The sequence below is a fragment of the Chiroxiphia lanceolata genome, chromosome 15 (genome assembly GCF_009829145.1).
Source record: "Chiroxiphia lanceolata isolate bChiLan1 chromosome 15, bChiLan1.pri, whole genome shotgun sequence".
Classification (NCBI taxonomy): Eukaryota; Metazoa; Chordata; class Aves; order Passeriformes; family Pipridae; genus Chiroxiphia; species Chiroxiphia lanceolata.
Genome location: NC_045651.1, coordinates 13,742,938 through 13,758,372, shown reverse-complemented (window position 1 = coordinate 13,758,372; position 15,435 = coordinate 13,742,938). Strand labels below are relative to the sequence as shown.

At 46.9% G+C, this 15,435-nt stretch overlaps 1 protein-coding gene and 1 long non-coding RNA gene across 2 annotated transcripts in view; one reads left to right on the top strand and one right to left on the bottom strand.

Moving 5' to 3' along the window:
• FAT2 (FAT atypical cadherin 2) overlaps positions 1-15,435 on the bottom strand; it is a 57,175-nt gene that overhangs the window by 20,538 nt on the left and 21,202 nt on the right. Inside the window, 7 exon segments of the mRNA XM_032702789.1 lie at positions 1,312-5,364; positions 6,348-6,558; positions 6,995-7,270; positions 8,965-9,104; positions 11,542-11,752; positions 12,384-12,695; positions 13,526-13,587. Of these exon segments, the coding sequence (XP_032558680.1) occupies positions 1,312-5,364; positions 6,348-6,558; positions 6,995-7,270; positions 8,965-9,104; positions 11,542-11,752; positions 12,384-12,695; positions 13,526-13,587 (5,265 nt within the window).
• On the top strand, positions 6,264-10,335 carry LOC116794251. The gene is made up of 3 exons (XR_004359736.1): positions 6,264-6,654; positions 8,240-8,338; positions 10,324-10,335. It is a non-coding gene; the product is annotated as an uncharacterized LOC116794251 (long non-coding RNA).

The following is a 15,435-nucleotide window of genomic DNA, read 5'->3' as shown; positions in this document are numbered from 1 at the left end:
AGATTTAATTTCTGTGTGTCTGAAATCAATGTGAACAGGGCTCTGTGTTCTCAGATCAATACTCCTCTCCTTTGCTGCAGTTGCATTTACGTGTTTATGGATAGAATTTGACCTGTGCTTTTAAGTGCATAGCAGAGAGAGCATAAGGTGCTCGCCACTGACATAAGTGTGCATCCTCTCAGGTTTAAAGTAGTTGGAAGTTACTACTACCTTTAAGATGGCAGAAATGTGAATACATAAATGGATTAAATCTTTCCTCCCAAAGGCTTGCAAATACCTAGGCATGCCATAAACCAATTCAAAGTACCAGCATTCCTTCCCTGTTTTGGATGGTTAGAATAATAGATAACAGGCTGCAGCACGATCTGGCTAAATGTTTTGACCCTGAAGGGTCCTCATTTGAGTTTGAACAAACATTTTAGTTTGAAGTATCTGCTCCAGGTCTCAGAAAGACCCTTCAGGGTCAAAAAAATACTGTAAACTCAAGCTTCTACTTGTGCAGATGCATATAAAACATTTCAGTGTAACTTTTTCGGTATTTTACAGCAGTGGTTAATTTTAGTTGGCACAAGTGATGTTTCAGCGATGCAAGAGTAATTTTTAGTATTTCTTGCTAGCCAAAACCTTTACTAAGATTGACATAACAGTCTCTAATCTCTCCCAGTGCAGAGTGGCAACTGAAGCCTTGTTGTTAAGTCAGACTCCAAGTGGCTTCATAGGAAACATATTTAACACCAGAAAGTTATACACATTCTATGTGCATATATATAGTTATTAAAAAATACAGACAGGCTACAGGCATATATGTAATGTATAAACTGACCACACTGTTGGCAGGAGAAAAAACTGGGTCAAAGAACTTAAATACAGATCACAGTATCTCTGTGAGAAAAATCTTCCCTCCTCCTGTACCACTTCTTCTGTCCTTCCAACAGATATTACAATTACACTGTCTTAATTATTCCTCTGTTAGGAAAGTGTAAATAAATATTTCTACAGTACTGTGTAATTACTTATATGGATTTTATTTATTCCCAAATAAATAGGATGATTCAGTGGTGAGATAGTTATTATAATGACAATTCCACCCACTGCAGTTACTTACTAAAGAGTTTTGTATTCCCCAGATTCATTTAACTGAAGAGTCCAGCTCATGACAGAGCCTGGGCTTCATCTCATCTGCTTCTGACAGGCCTGTCAGTACAACACCATTTCTGCATTAATATCCTGTAAGGCAAGCTATCAAATCCTCACTTTGAGACGATACTCTCGTCCTTGCTCACCGAAGATTTAAAGTCAGGAAAGACTCACCGGTTATGTAGCACGTGACGCGCCGGTTCTGCTCAGAGATGTCTGCGTCGATGGTGCTCAGCGTGACCACCACCTGCCCCGGCTCCGCGTTCTCAATCACCGACCCCTTGTAGAAATCTGAGGTGAACTGTGGAGCATTATCATTTTCATCGGAGACAGTGACCTCCACCAGGGTTTGGGAAGAGAGCTGGACTTTCCTGCCGTGGTCAGTGGCCACCACATAAAAGCGGTAGATCTCCTGCTCCTCGCAGTCCAGCTCTTTCAGTGTGGTGATCCACCCACTCTCACCATCAATGGTGAAGAGTCCACGGAGGTTGCCAGATTCTGCTTCCAGACTGTAGGTCACCTGCCCATCACTTCCCATGTCCTGGTCGTTAGCTGTCACTTGAATGACTGTGGTTCCGGAAGGCATGTTCTCCATGACAAAAGCTTTGTAGGGATCTGCCTCAAAGACAGGTCTGTTGTCATTGACATCCTGCACTTGGATGTTCACAGAGACCAGAGAGACCAGCTCAGTCTCCTGATGTGAGCAGTGAGCCATAACATCAACCTGGTACCACTTGGTGGTCTCATGATCCATGGGTTTTCTGATTTTCAAAACCCCTGTTTGTTCATCCACTGTGAACACCTCATCCTTGTTACTTTCTGTAGTGGTTCCCTTCACCAGGCTGTATATAATGGGATCCTCTGCAAAAGCTTTGACTGACCCTATTTCTGATCCCTCTGGAAGATCCTCAGATGCAGAGAATGTATAAAGGGGCTCAGAAAACCTTGGCAATGTCACCTCCCTGGGGACAATCTGGAGATTCACTGGGACAAGGGAGTTCCAGTGAGGGGGTCTGCCATCTTCAGCTTTCACCTTGAAGTTAAAGGCTCTGTTTTCTAAACCAATAAGGCTCTCCTTGACCTTAACAACCCCAGTGGCAGCATTGATCTCCACAAGGTCTTCTGCCACATCTTCAACGGAGTCAACAGAGTAAATTACATCTGCATTTGCACCTTCATCAGCATCGTAAGCCAGTACTTGGATGACGGGGGAACCTTTGCTTACATTGGACTGGATGGACAGTGTGTATTCAGAGGCTTTGAACAGAGGTGGGTTGTCATTCTCATCTGTAAGGATTATTTTTACAGTGCAGAAGGCCACCTTCCCACCCCCATCCTTGGCCATGACTTTAATGGCTATGACTCTTTCTGTTGAATTTTCCCTGTCCAGCTTTTGCAATGTGGAAATACAGCCTTTACTGTCTATGGAGAACTTCTCATGGGCAAGTTTATTTATGATAGTATAGTCTATGGTGCCATATGGGCCACCATCTGGGTCAATAGCCACCAACTCAATCACTTTGGTACCTATCTCAGCATTTTCTGCCAGCTCTGCCTCATACATGTTCTGCCGAAAAGAGGGGCTGTATTTGTTGGCATTTGTGGTGTTGATATACACAGGCACAGTGCTCTTGAAAACTCCATCTGAAGCAGAAACTCTGAGATTGTAGGATGGCTCCAAGTCCTTTTTGCAGCGGTTGAACATGGATATTATTCCAGAAGTGCTGTTGATGGCAAAATGCCTATTGTCATTGCCCGAGAGTATCACGTATTCCAGTCGGGTGGTGTCTCCACTGTCAGGGTCCAGGGCCTGGACTTTGATCACGATGTGCCCACACGTAGCCATTTCACTGACCTTGGCTTCATACTGAAGCTGGCTGAACTCAGGGGGATTGTCATTGATGTCTGTCACATCTACAATTACCAGGGCATCACTACTAAGTGGAGGCATCCCATGATCTGCAGCTCTTACTTTCAGGCGGAACTGTTGATTTGTTTCATAGTCAAGTGCTTGAGCTGTTGCTATTTGCCCTGTGCTGGCATCGATATTAAAGAACTTGGTAGAATCTGAACCATCATCCACGAGCTGATAGGAAACCACTTTGTTTCTGCCAGAATCCTTATCAGAAGCAAGGAGTTGGACAACAGGAGTCTGTGCTGGCAAACTCTCCGAGACAGACGCCGTGTAGACGATTTGAGAAAATACCGGGGGATTGTCATTAATGTCCTCTACCTCCACCTCCACTCTGGCTTCTGAGAAGGATCCCAGTGCTGTGTCTGTGGCTCTAACAGTGAATGTGTGTTTTGTCTCTAGCTCGTAGTCCAGCTGGCCTGTGACAGTCAGGACACCAGTTTTGAAGTCAGTGTTGAAGAGTTTCAGGGAGTCTTCTTCCACAATGTTGTAGATGAGGCGCAAGCCTTCAGGGCTGCGAGCCTGTATGTGGAGGATAGATGTGTATGGGGGGATGTTTTCTGGCACCTTCACTCGGTAGTACAAACTTTGGAACAGAGGGTTGGATTTATTCCTCACACTGATCACAACCTCCTCTTCAGCACGGAGGGGAGGCTCTCCTTTGTCCTTAGCAATGACTCGGAGGTTGTATTTATTTAAAGCTTGATAATCAAGAGGCTTCTTAAGGGAGATGTCTCCTAGGTAAGGGTCAATCTGAAAGTATTTGTAGTCCTCTGCAAATGAGTAGGTAACAGCTCCATTATCCCCTATGTCTTTGTCTGTTGCTGACACCTGGAAAAGTACATCCCCTGGCTCCGTGCCGTCCTGCACCGAGGTGTAATATGGCACATTCTCAAACTGTGGTGGGTTGTCATTGACATCCTCTACATAAACCTTGACTGTGGCTTGGGACACTCTTGGTGGTTTCCTGTTGTCCTTCACTTCCACAGCCACCTCGTGCATATCTTGCATTTCGCGGTCAAATTTCACACCCTTGGTCTGAAGTACTCCAGAGGCCTGGATCATCTTGAATCTTTCCTTTCCATTCAAGAGCGAATAGGAAAGGGGTTCATTTAGCTGATATCCCTTGACCCCGAGGATGGTTAGAGTCTTCTCATCTGTGGAGTTCTCCATCACAGTTGCTGTATACATGTCTTGATCAAATTTCAAGCCAGTACCTTGTGCTTGAGTTAAGTTTAGCTTAACCAGAGCAGTACTCTTATACAAGCCATCACCAGCTCTGACCATGAGCTCATGATAGCTCCTCAGGCCAGTAGCATTAAGAATGGAGATGAGACCTGTGAGAGGATGAATATAGAAAGCGTTATCAAGGTTCCCTTCCACGATGCTGTAGATCACCTCCGAATCTGCATCTTTTGCTTGCACTGACAAAAGTTCCATCCCGGGGTGGGCGGGTAGCAAGACAGAAAGATCATAAGTATCTTTCAAAAAGACTGGAGGTGAATCATTCACATCTTTAACACGGATTGTGACCTTGGTGGGTTTGGATGCAAATAAGCTGGGACTTCCACTGTCGTGCACATGTACACTGAAGTGGAAAACTGGGGTGAGCTCATAGTCTATATCAGCACGACTGGTCAGCGTCCCTGTGCTGGGATCTACGGTGAAATATTTCAATGCCTCTGGTTCCAAAATCTCATAGACCAGCAGAGCATTGGAGTCTTGATCAGCATCCGTTGCATAGGTCACGAGGGGAGCATTGCTCTCATCCAGAACCATGCTTTGTGATGGAGCATTCTCCATGATCCAGCCAACAAAGGAAGGCTTAACGAAGACGGGTGCATTGTCATTCTCATCTATGACATAGATAAGTACCACTGTGTCCATAAAAGCTCCAGCCATGTTGGTGCCACGGACCTTCAACTGGTAAAAAGACACCTGCTCAAAATCTAAGCTCTTCTGAGTGGAAATAAGGCCTGACTGATAGTTCATGGAGAACACTCCATCTCCATTTCCATCTTTTATTTCATAGCTGACTGGTGACAAGCTTGTGGCTGAAACCTGGATTAGAGGAGAGCCAATAGCAGTGGATTCACTGATCTCTGTGATGTACTCAGCCTCTGGAAATTTTGGAGGGGTTCGATCGGAGGGTCTAATGTGGACATGGACCGTAGCAGAATCTTTAAGCTGAGGGAACCCCCGATCTTCTGCTTTTACAATAAGAGTAAATCGATCCTGTCTGGATGGATCCAGTTTCTGGGCAACTGTAATAATTCCAGAATATGGGTCGATGCTAAAGAAGCCTTCCCCATTACCTGCAAGAAGAGACATTACAAAGTGAAGAATGCAGACACCATATTGGTTTTGGTTTTCTGAACCTCTTTTCCATAGATTCTGCTGATTTCAGACCTAGTTAACATCTGTTTCTTTCACTGGGAGAAATTAATTAATTCCTAAATAATTTTAATTATAAGAACAATGAACCCATTGAGATCCATGAGCTAACTTTTGAATCAATCAAAATGTAAATTGGAGATAAATACGCTTCTAATTTAAGCATATTTAGTGGTGGCAGAGCATGTGCTTGAAGCTTTTGCCTCGTGTGCAGAACATGGTAGCACAGATAGTACTAGTTCCTTCAAGCTCTGTCATGCTTATAATTACCAATGCTTCAGGAGCAATTAAATCTCTCAGTCCTTGATCTAAATTGCAGTGAGAAAGATGGAGCAAAGGATGGCTTGTCTCCTGCAAAGAATTTACCAGCTAAATAGGCAGTGTGGCACAGACACAAATACTTCAGTTTTAACCTTTAGAGTGAATGACAAAATATACTTGCCCACTGAACTTGCATGACCCAAAACCACCAGCAGCCAATGCTGACAGGGTCCTCACTGTTCTTTGAAGATGTATTTCTTGGTAGAAATGGTTGAACTGATGATGACTGTTGTGGGAATTGGAGTACTTTTGCCTAACAACTGAATAGGGATCGCTCCCTCAGTTCCCATGGACAAAAGGAGCAGATTTTAGGTTGCCCTAACTCATCCAATCACATTTTTTTTAAGGCCAGTGACTGAATATTAAGCTTTCTTCTCAAGAAAGGATGCTAATATTCCATAATACGGAAATTACCTGCTCAGTCTAGATTTTCTCTGAATAGAAAGAAAATCACATTTTAGAACTGTGCTGCCATTTACTGGTCTTTCCAACAGCTACAGAAAGCTGGTCAAGTGGCCACCAGTTAGAGCATGGAAACATAGGTGTGATCAAAGCCTAAACTGTCTTGTTGCAGGGCTCTCACCTGCCTGAAGGGAGTAGTGGATTTCAGCATTAGCTCCTTGGTCCTGATCAAGGGCTCTGACTTGTATAACCTCTGTGCCCACCACTGCTGAGTCCAGCACTTCTGCTTCATAGTGGATGCTGCTGAACTGCGGAGGGTGGAGGTTGCAGCTGTCCACATGGACGATGACTCGGACAAAGTTCCGCTTGATGGGGACCTCCTGGTCTCGCACCTGAACGACAGAGGAAGAGCAGGCACAGTCACACTTGGGGAGAAGGCAGCCTTGCCTGCACCAGCTTCCAAGCAACTCATCAGGACTGCTATAGAGGTGGGTGTTTTGCAGTGGTCCTAACCCCTTGGGAGGGAATGAGCCTGTAAGTTTCAGCACCAAAGCTCAGCCTTCAACTTGAAACCAAACATTAACAATTATTCAACTGTGTTTTCTTTTATAAGAATCCAGTGGCCCTCCAATGAAATTAGCAGGTGGTTAGAGGAAAGCAGGGTGTTACCTAGATTTAGCCATATAGTAAAGGTTAACAGCCTGCTTTCCTCTTCCTTATTGTTCTAGAAAAATCCTCCCTCAAAGACTAAAACCAGTTTTAATTTCTCCAGTGACCCATATTTTCCAGCCAAGCTGGTGGATGCAGCAGGGCTTGGTCAGGACTCACCATCACTGTGAGGGTGTGCTGAGGCATGGGCTGGGAACTGAAGCCTTCTGCTGTTGTGAGGGCTCCACTGCTTGGATCCAACTGGAAAAGTCTTGAGCTTTTGGGGTCCACACTGCCATGGATGGTGTAGATGAGCCCCTTTCCTTTGTCCTTGTCTGTTGCACTGACTCGAAGGATTTCTCTCCCTGAGGGGGTATCTTCAGGAATCCTCACATCATAATGGCTCTCCAGGAACTGGGGACGGTGCTGGTTGATGTCAATAACGTGGATAAACGCCTGTGGGGGAAACAGCACAGTGAGAGCAGCAAAGACATGGCAGCAGCCTGACATGCAGCCACATAAAATCTAAGCTACCAAACCCTCTGGGGTGTAGCCATTCCCTGAGTCCTGTAACCGTCACAGCTTTCCAACTCTTGGGGCTTTGCCATCCGTGGTGACTGGGAGCCCTTTTGTCCTTCTCCCCCAAGGAACTCCCGCTGTGCCTTCCCTTCATGTTTTCCAGTTTGCTTCCTCTCATTTCTTTTTATAACTCCAACCTGGCAAGCCACTCAGACTGAACGTGCCTGCACTTGGCACAAGGGGGAACTGTCACAGCCTGCCATGAAGAGCAGCAGTGGCTCAGCCACGGTGCCAGCTCTGCTGGCCAGTGCCTCCACAGCAACCCCCATTAATTACACACCAGAGCAATGACAGAAGGGGGATGTTTGGTAAAAGGAGGGAGGGCTGGCCTTCCTCATGCATGTGGAGAAGCAAAATTTGTGTTCTACATTTTTTAGCCAAACCTTCCTCTCTGCAGTCAGCAGCACATCCCCTGTGAATGGCTGCCTGAATCCTGCCTGCAAAGTCACAGGTTCTTCTGTTTAGTCTCCTACCCTGGCGGTCCTGACCCCCCTACTGATGTGCTCCCTGCATCTTAGGAAGTCCCAACCAAGTGTAATAATTTGCTTCCTGTAGCAAACCTGAGCATGCCACTGGGGTTTTGCATGAGCAGGTTTCTTGACATCTGCTAGCGGCCTTGAGTGCCAAAATAAACGTAGGGATGAGATGCGAGGTGGCAGGGAATGCACACCAGGCAAGGTGGGGCTCTGTTTTTTTATTTGGAGCAATACTTGAAGATAGTCGAGATAAGTGGCCATCCATTAGCATTGCATTTCACAGGAATGACAGTGTTCCTCACTCATCATCTTCCCCCCCAGCAGTGAATGTCCCATGATAAGCCTCACTGACAGGTGACTCACATTCTAGGTCTTCCAGTGCAGTGAGGGCTGGAATTCTGGCTGCTTCTCATGTGTGGAGAGAATGGTTGGTGGAAGATCAAGCCCTGAACAGCCCTCCTCAGGGCAGGTAAAAATGGGCAAATCTCATAATTTTAACCGGGGCTCAGGGACATTGCTGAGAGAAAAGTGCCTCCTTTCACCAGCACTTCCTTCCTATGTGGCAACTCAAAGCACACAGCATCTCTGCAGTTGCCCCACTCACCTCCTGGGCCTGACCTCACCTCTTGCAAATCCATCTGTGCTGCCTTTACTTTCGCTCACAAGTCCCAGGAACACCCCTTGAGATGGGACCATGGACCCAATCCTGATCTAACTGTGTACACATTTCCCTTATGACTTAACATATTGTCCCAGATGTGTTGTAGTTCAGACTGAGCAGCTGAGAGCACGTTGAGGTCTGAGTGTGTGCAGTGCCACTCCAGCTTGGCTGGTGGTGTAGATGTGTCCTTGTGTGCTGGCTGTGGTTGAAAGGAAAGACCTAGGCTTTCCTAGACCAGTTGTGCTTCCAACAACATAAAAACAATCTTAGCTTGGTATTAGGAAAGACTTGGGTCACTGTGTAATGTAAAATCACAGTTTAAGGAGATTCTTGTGCCTGGCACCTCATCCAGAGCTCATCAGACTCAGAAAAAAGATTCCCTTTGGCACGTACTCCCTCTCAGTGGGGTATTTAACAAAGAAAAAAAACATTACCTGGGTTTTGATCGTATTGGACCCATCAGTGACTTCTACTGTCAGGTTATAGCTTGACTTCTTCCTTGCATCAAGGGGTCTTGCAATGACCATGCTGCCTGTACTCTTTTCAATGTCAAAATCCATGTCATCATCACCACCTGGCATAAGGGAGAGACAAAAAAGGGAAAGAGGAGGGCAGTTAAAAGTCAGAGCAAGTTGCAGGTGCTGGCAGACTTTGAAGGGGAAGAGATTCCAGGAGCTGCCTGGAGACCTAAAGGACAAGGATATTCCTTCCAGACATCATACACAAATCCCACAAGGAGCTCATGCCCAGCCACAAATAAGTGAACACCAGGCAATATGCCTTGAAGGGGGCTCTGCAGGCACTCACTCTCGCTGTACTTCTTTGGCCATGGCTAGACTGAGGACAATGCTATAGGTGAGGTTTCTCCCAAATCTAGAAACTCAATACAACATATGATAGATGGACACAGGAGATAGTGAGGATAAGGAGAAGCTGGACAAAGAGGTTGTCACAGATGGTGACAAAGGAGTAGAAATGTAAGGTGAGCGGAATCAGAAAAAATGAGGAGGAGAGAAGAGGAAAGGATGCACTTATGCAAATGATGTCCTGGTTAGATTGTCAACAGGCACATTTGAGCATTGATTTATTTGCACAAGGTCTCCAGCTATGCAGCATCACTGGCCTAGCATGGATCAGGGACCTGCTGGGCAGAACAGTGCTCTCACTGACTTCCAATTCATGGTCACTCTGTGGGCATGTCAGTGATGGTCTTCATCACCGTGGTTGGGAGCCTGTGAGCTCCCTCAAGAAGCCCAATACTGGAACAGTTGGGGAGGCAGACGGTGCTTCCAGGGTGAGCAGAGCCTGGTGCCTGCAACCCAGATGGCTGTGCAGTGCTGGGAACTGCAGGCCTGAGCAGCTCAGCAGCAGAAGGCTGCCCCTCACCCTACTGCTGTTCAGCCCTGGCATGGCAGCTCCTTTCTCATGCCTCACTTGCTGGTGGCCTGTTAGGCCTCTATTGTATGTGAAACATTGCTACTCAGTTCTGAGATATAGAGAGGCTCAAAGTTTTCTGACATTTATCCCAGGTCTTCTCCCTTCCTGGCTAGTGGATGCTCTGGATTCTGCTTTATTCTCTTACCAGCTGGCAAAATCTTCGCTGGTTGTTAAATTACATATCTTCCCTTGCTGGAAGAATGCAGTGGTCACTAGCCATCTGGACCACTGCTTTCCTGCTGGGAAGGAGACAGGAAGAAGCAGAGACAGAGGAAGAGAGACCCATAGATGTCTTTCCCTGGGAAAAGAGAGAAAAGCTCCCTGTGCACAGTGCCAGATGGAAAGAAGCAGCCAAGGAAAGGAAGAGATGAAGAAAGACGCTGCTTTGTCAGAGTTTTGCAGACCATCAATCCCAGTGACAGAGTCTTTGTGGAGTGGGAAAGGTGAGATTTTGAATGAGGTGCTGAGGGCTTCTGGATCTCTGCATCACCCACTTGGTTGCCAGGTACTATGATGCTTTTCCTTTCCTAGTAGGGAAAATGAAATCCTGTCCTTTCCCAACAGTACAGAAACCAAGAGAGCCTTGAGTAGCACTTGGTGCACTAGGAACTGACGAAGATGAGGTCAAGCTACACTCCAGCACTTAGCCAGCAAATGGGAGAACATTCAGAGGAATACACCGTTAATTCTGCAAACCCAAGCAGACACTACTAATGCCAGATAAACTTTTCACTGATATTGTCTGCTCCCTGTATCTCTTGTTGCTTAATTGTATTTATACACCATTATCCCTGGCCTAACATAGTAACAGGAAAAACTATTTCACTTCAAACCCAGTTAAGGCTTTGTCTGACAAGGGCAGGCCCTGCAGGCAGTGCCAGGGAAAGGCTGTGCAAGGCAGATTGGGGCACCACTTCAAAACACCAAATTACATGAGTGCAATTGGCCCTCATTGGTAGGACCAGTTCTGCTCACACACTGTGTGGTGAGTCCCCTGGGGTGACAGCCCACGTCCCCTCTGCCATTGTGTGTCTTAGAGGAGGCCCTGGAGCTTCACGTTGCATGTCTAAGTCATCCCTGGGATGTGGTAAGGTGGAAGGGAGAGACCCACCAGTTAGGGCGGACCAGGTCTTTGAGGAATTGTTCCCTCTCTGCTCCTGCTCAAGACTCAGCATGGAGGGAGAAATGGGGGTTGTCTGCAACACCCAGCCAGACACTGGATCCTCGCAGGCAGTTTCAGCAAAACCAACAGCATCACTCGATTCCCAGGAGGAGCTGGGACTGGCAGCCCTGCCTCTCATGTGACATCAGAGAACACCTCAAACACTGGCAAGTTCCAGAATGTCATTAAAAACGCATGATAAGTAATTGCACTTGGCATCAGAGCCCTTGGACGGGCAGCTTTGTCCATGGCTGTTTAAGCATTTTAGTGCCTGTGAGAAAGCTTTCCCTGTAGCTCACCTACACCTAAAGCAAATGACGTCATTAGCTCAGGCATGCGAGTGCTGAAAGCCAGGGGAGCTGGGGCAAACGCTCCCAGACACCGCTGCCCCGCTGGAATTCCTGCTTCTCACCTGTGATATTAAACCACACTTGGCTGGGGCCCATTTCAATGCTGATCACTCCCACCATATGGTTTACAGGATCTGTTTCCATCACGGCAAAGTTAAAATGGGGTTCATCAAAAGCCAGTGGCTCGGAGGAAGGGCCGGGCCGGGTGACCCAGCTGATGTGAAGCCGCACGTGGGAGGAGAGCGGGGGGCTGCCGCCGTCTGTTGCCTTGACCTGCAGGAAATGCACATACAGTCAGGGAGAAGGCTGGTTTAGCCCATGGGAAGCTTCTTCTCCCACCCACCAGGAGTTTCAGGTCTGAGTGCACCCAAAATCCCACAAAACAATTCCTGAGCCAGTGGTCTGTGCTCTGGCTGCTTCCAAGGTAGACCCATGCAAACCAAATTCCTCTAGACCATCAAGTAAATCTGCCAAGCTCTATCCACAGCAAAACCTGGATGACAAGCCTTGTTGCAAGGACCTGCAGACTGTGGGAGAGCTTTTAACCTTCAAGCCCCATGGCCTGATCAGACTGTCAGAGACATGATGAAACCCAAAGAATGTTTAGGTTTGGGTCCACATCCATATGGGATCATGGATTCATCTCTGAGAGTTGGACTCTAATTGTACAGTGAATTTTAAATTTATTTACCATTTTTAATAGCTTCCTACCTTCTGCATTTCCCATCATTCCCTTCCAGTTTCTCTTCCTGCAACCCATTTGCCTCATTCAAGCTCTCTTCCCACTGCTGCATTTTCTCTCTCTCTTTTGCTCTTTTATATCCTCTGTTTCTGCACCCTTTTCTCTCTTCCCCTCTCCACCCATCTCGTCCCACCATCTCTCTCAGTTTCCCTCCCCTCTCACCGTGAGTATGTTGTATTCAGAGGCAGGAAAAGCTTTCCTGGAGAAGACTGTGCCGGTTGTGGGGTTGATGGTGAATATCCCCTCCTCTTCCTCCTCGATGGTGTAGGTGATCTGGCTGTTCTGGCCCTGGTCACGGTCCGAAGCAATCAGCCTGTAGACCGGCAGTGGTGTCTCTGAGGCCTCTCTCTCAGGGAGCTGCACCATGAAGAGCTTGTGGGGGAAACTGGGAGGACTGTCATTGGCATCCAGGACTTGTATCACGACTCTGCTGGTGGACTTCAGGGCTGGCTCTCCATTGTCAGAAACAGCCACCTGTCAGTAAGCAAAGGGAGTAGGTGACAGAGCTCCCTGATGTGACCTAGGACATGAGCCAGCCTTCATTCTGATGGGCAATAACTCAGCTAGGGGTTTTGTGCGGATCTGCATTTGTACCCCAACATTTTTAGAGGCTTTGCTCCTCTCTGCAGGGTGAAACCTGGTGGCTGTAGCTGGCACTGTGCAGGGCTTGTCCATGCACAGGGAGATAAGTTTGCAGGGCTCCTGCCTGCAGCTGCTCCAGGCAGTGGGTCAGGTTGGTCATTAGGGATCACAAAGCTGAAAATGTTTGTATTGCCATGGCTTGGCAAGTTATCACCCATCCTCACTTTGCTGTGCCTGTGCACACTCCCAGCATGTTGTATTGCAGAGAGAAATGTATTATCCTCCATCACCCTGACAGACTGAAACACCTCCAGATTCTTCTAATGGGAACACAAATAGAGCAGCTGAGGATGGGGGCCAGTGACCAAAGCTACACAGCAATGTCTGATACAATGAGATAAATGAGGGTGGATTTCTCTGGCTTGCTTTTTCTCCCATAACTTACTATCCATCCTGCTAGAGGACAGTTCCAGTCCTCTTCCTGCATTCCCACAGCTTCCAGAATAGGACTTTTGCTCCAGTCTTTAGCAAGCAAATAATAAACCCCACAGTACTCCTGCAGCTGTCTCTTAGGGCAACACACACCATTTAATTAAGTTTCCCAGCAGTTGGGAGCTGATGGGATGAGATTCTTTCTCTGTGCTCCAACTTGCAAGGAAAGCTCTTTGAGGACTTAATACACTTGTAGGTAAATAAAGCTAATTACAATCATCATTACCCACCTCTAGGATATGTTCAGCCTTGTATTCTCGATCCAGCTGCCGTGAAGTTGTAGAAATCAAACCTGCCAAGAAAGAAACCCTTTGAGCTCCAAGACCCAGCATGCAAGAAAAGCCAGGGCTGATCAGATCCCTGAGTGCCCAAAATCAGCCTGCCCACCTGTCCCGTTTCAGGTTCCCTTTGTGATCAGAGGAGAAAGACCCCCAGAGGTAAAGCTGTCCCCTTCCTTCGTGCAGGTGTTGCTCTTGCTCTCTGATCACAGAGACCATGGAGGAGGGGGAACACCTACCAAATGCCTGCATCAGTTGAGGGTTGGCAAGGCATTAGGTGAGAAAGGCAGCAGGACCATGAAAACAAAACTTTTCTTATGCCTCTAAGTAAGAAACATTCTGCATGTGCTGGCACAAGTCTGGCTTCTTAACAAGTCTCGACTCCTATTTTCCCTGTGCTGAACCTTGCTCTTTTTAATTTACAGTGTTTTGACAAAAGTTTGTCTTCTGCCTTGGGAAATACCCTCTATTCCACTGACAGAACAAATGCATTCAGGCTAAATATAAGGTACACAGTCAATAATAATGCTGGTGTATTATTTAAGCCTGGCTGAGAGACAGGATGAATCCTCTAACAACTGCAATATTTGAGGGATTTCTGAAAAATACACAGTAGTTTAACCACAGGGAATAGGATGGATGCAGGAGGGAGGAACTGTGGCTATAATAAACTAGAGTTGAAACAAAATCATCGTAATTGACTGGTTTTGGCCTGTCAATGACTAAGCTGAATAGATGTAAGTATGGAAAGGATGGAGCTCAGGCTTCTGTTTTCATGTCTTGTTTGATAATGGTCCTTATTGAGTGCTTGACTCTTCACCTTTGGGGAAAAGCAGCTCTAGACCATTTTCCCAACTGCTTCACCAACGATGGAAATTGCACACGTAATGTATGACTTTCTGACAGTCACCAAGTCTGACACCTGTGAGTGTTTTTGTCCATTCTCCACATCTCCTGCTCCCAGCGGTCTCTCTTACCGTGCTGTTTATTCCTCATGAAGGGAAGTTCTTCCTCCTCACACAAACGAAAGGCAGGGTGAATATCTGTGACCACTGCAGGCAGTGACACAGGCTCATGCTACCCTGGGAAATGCTCTGCATGGGTGGCAGTGTGCATGTGCAGTGGTGTGAGCACGTGCACTTGTGTGTCCTGAAAGACTGCATGAACCCACCTCCACTCTCATTTCTGGCCCAAAGCCAGCAAGTTTTAATCAGTAGTACTGTTTTCAGCTGTAGCATACTTTGGGGTCTGTCTGTTTGAGCATGACAGGCAGGAGAAAATTTCAAATGCTGCAGGAAACACCAGGCAGCTGAAGGAGGGAGCAGGGAGCAGCTGCTTGGAAGAAGACTGCTGTTCACGGTTTCCACTTGTTCTCCAGGATTATTCACATTTGGCACCAGCCACTGTGCTAAACATTTACTTGATGCCTTTACAATCATAAATCAACACTCCTTAATGGATTATAACAAGATGGCTTGAAAAACTCTGTTTGCTTATATGTCATAGGGTTTTTTTCTTCTCCTAATCATCCTTTCAACACCTTGGCAGGTGAAGGACTCAGAAGTGGTCTAAGAACCCACTGGCTAAGAAGCTTTTGAACCTCTCCCAGGTTTTTGAGAGGCTGTAGGGCTCCATTAGCAGCAGAACTCATGGAAATGGGGGCCTGAAGAAGGAATTGCAGCAGCAGTTCACTGGGATCTCTGATGCTCCTGTCCTCACTGCCAATAGGTTGGCTGGGGTGGGGGAGCAAAGCCTAAAACCCCAGCTACCTCATGGGAGGCTTCACAGTTTTGGCCTAACAAGCCCAGAGAACACACAGATGTTGACAACGGAGCCACCTGACACCTGTGTGCACACAGGGA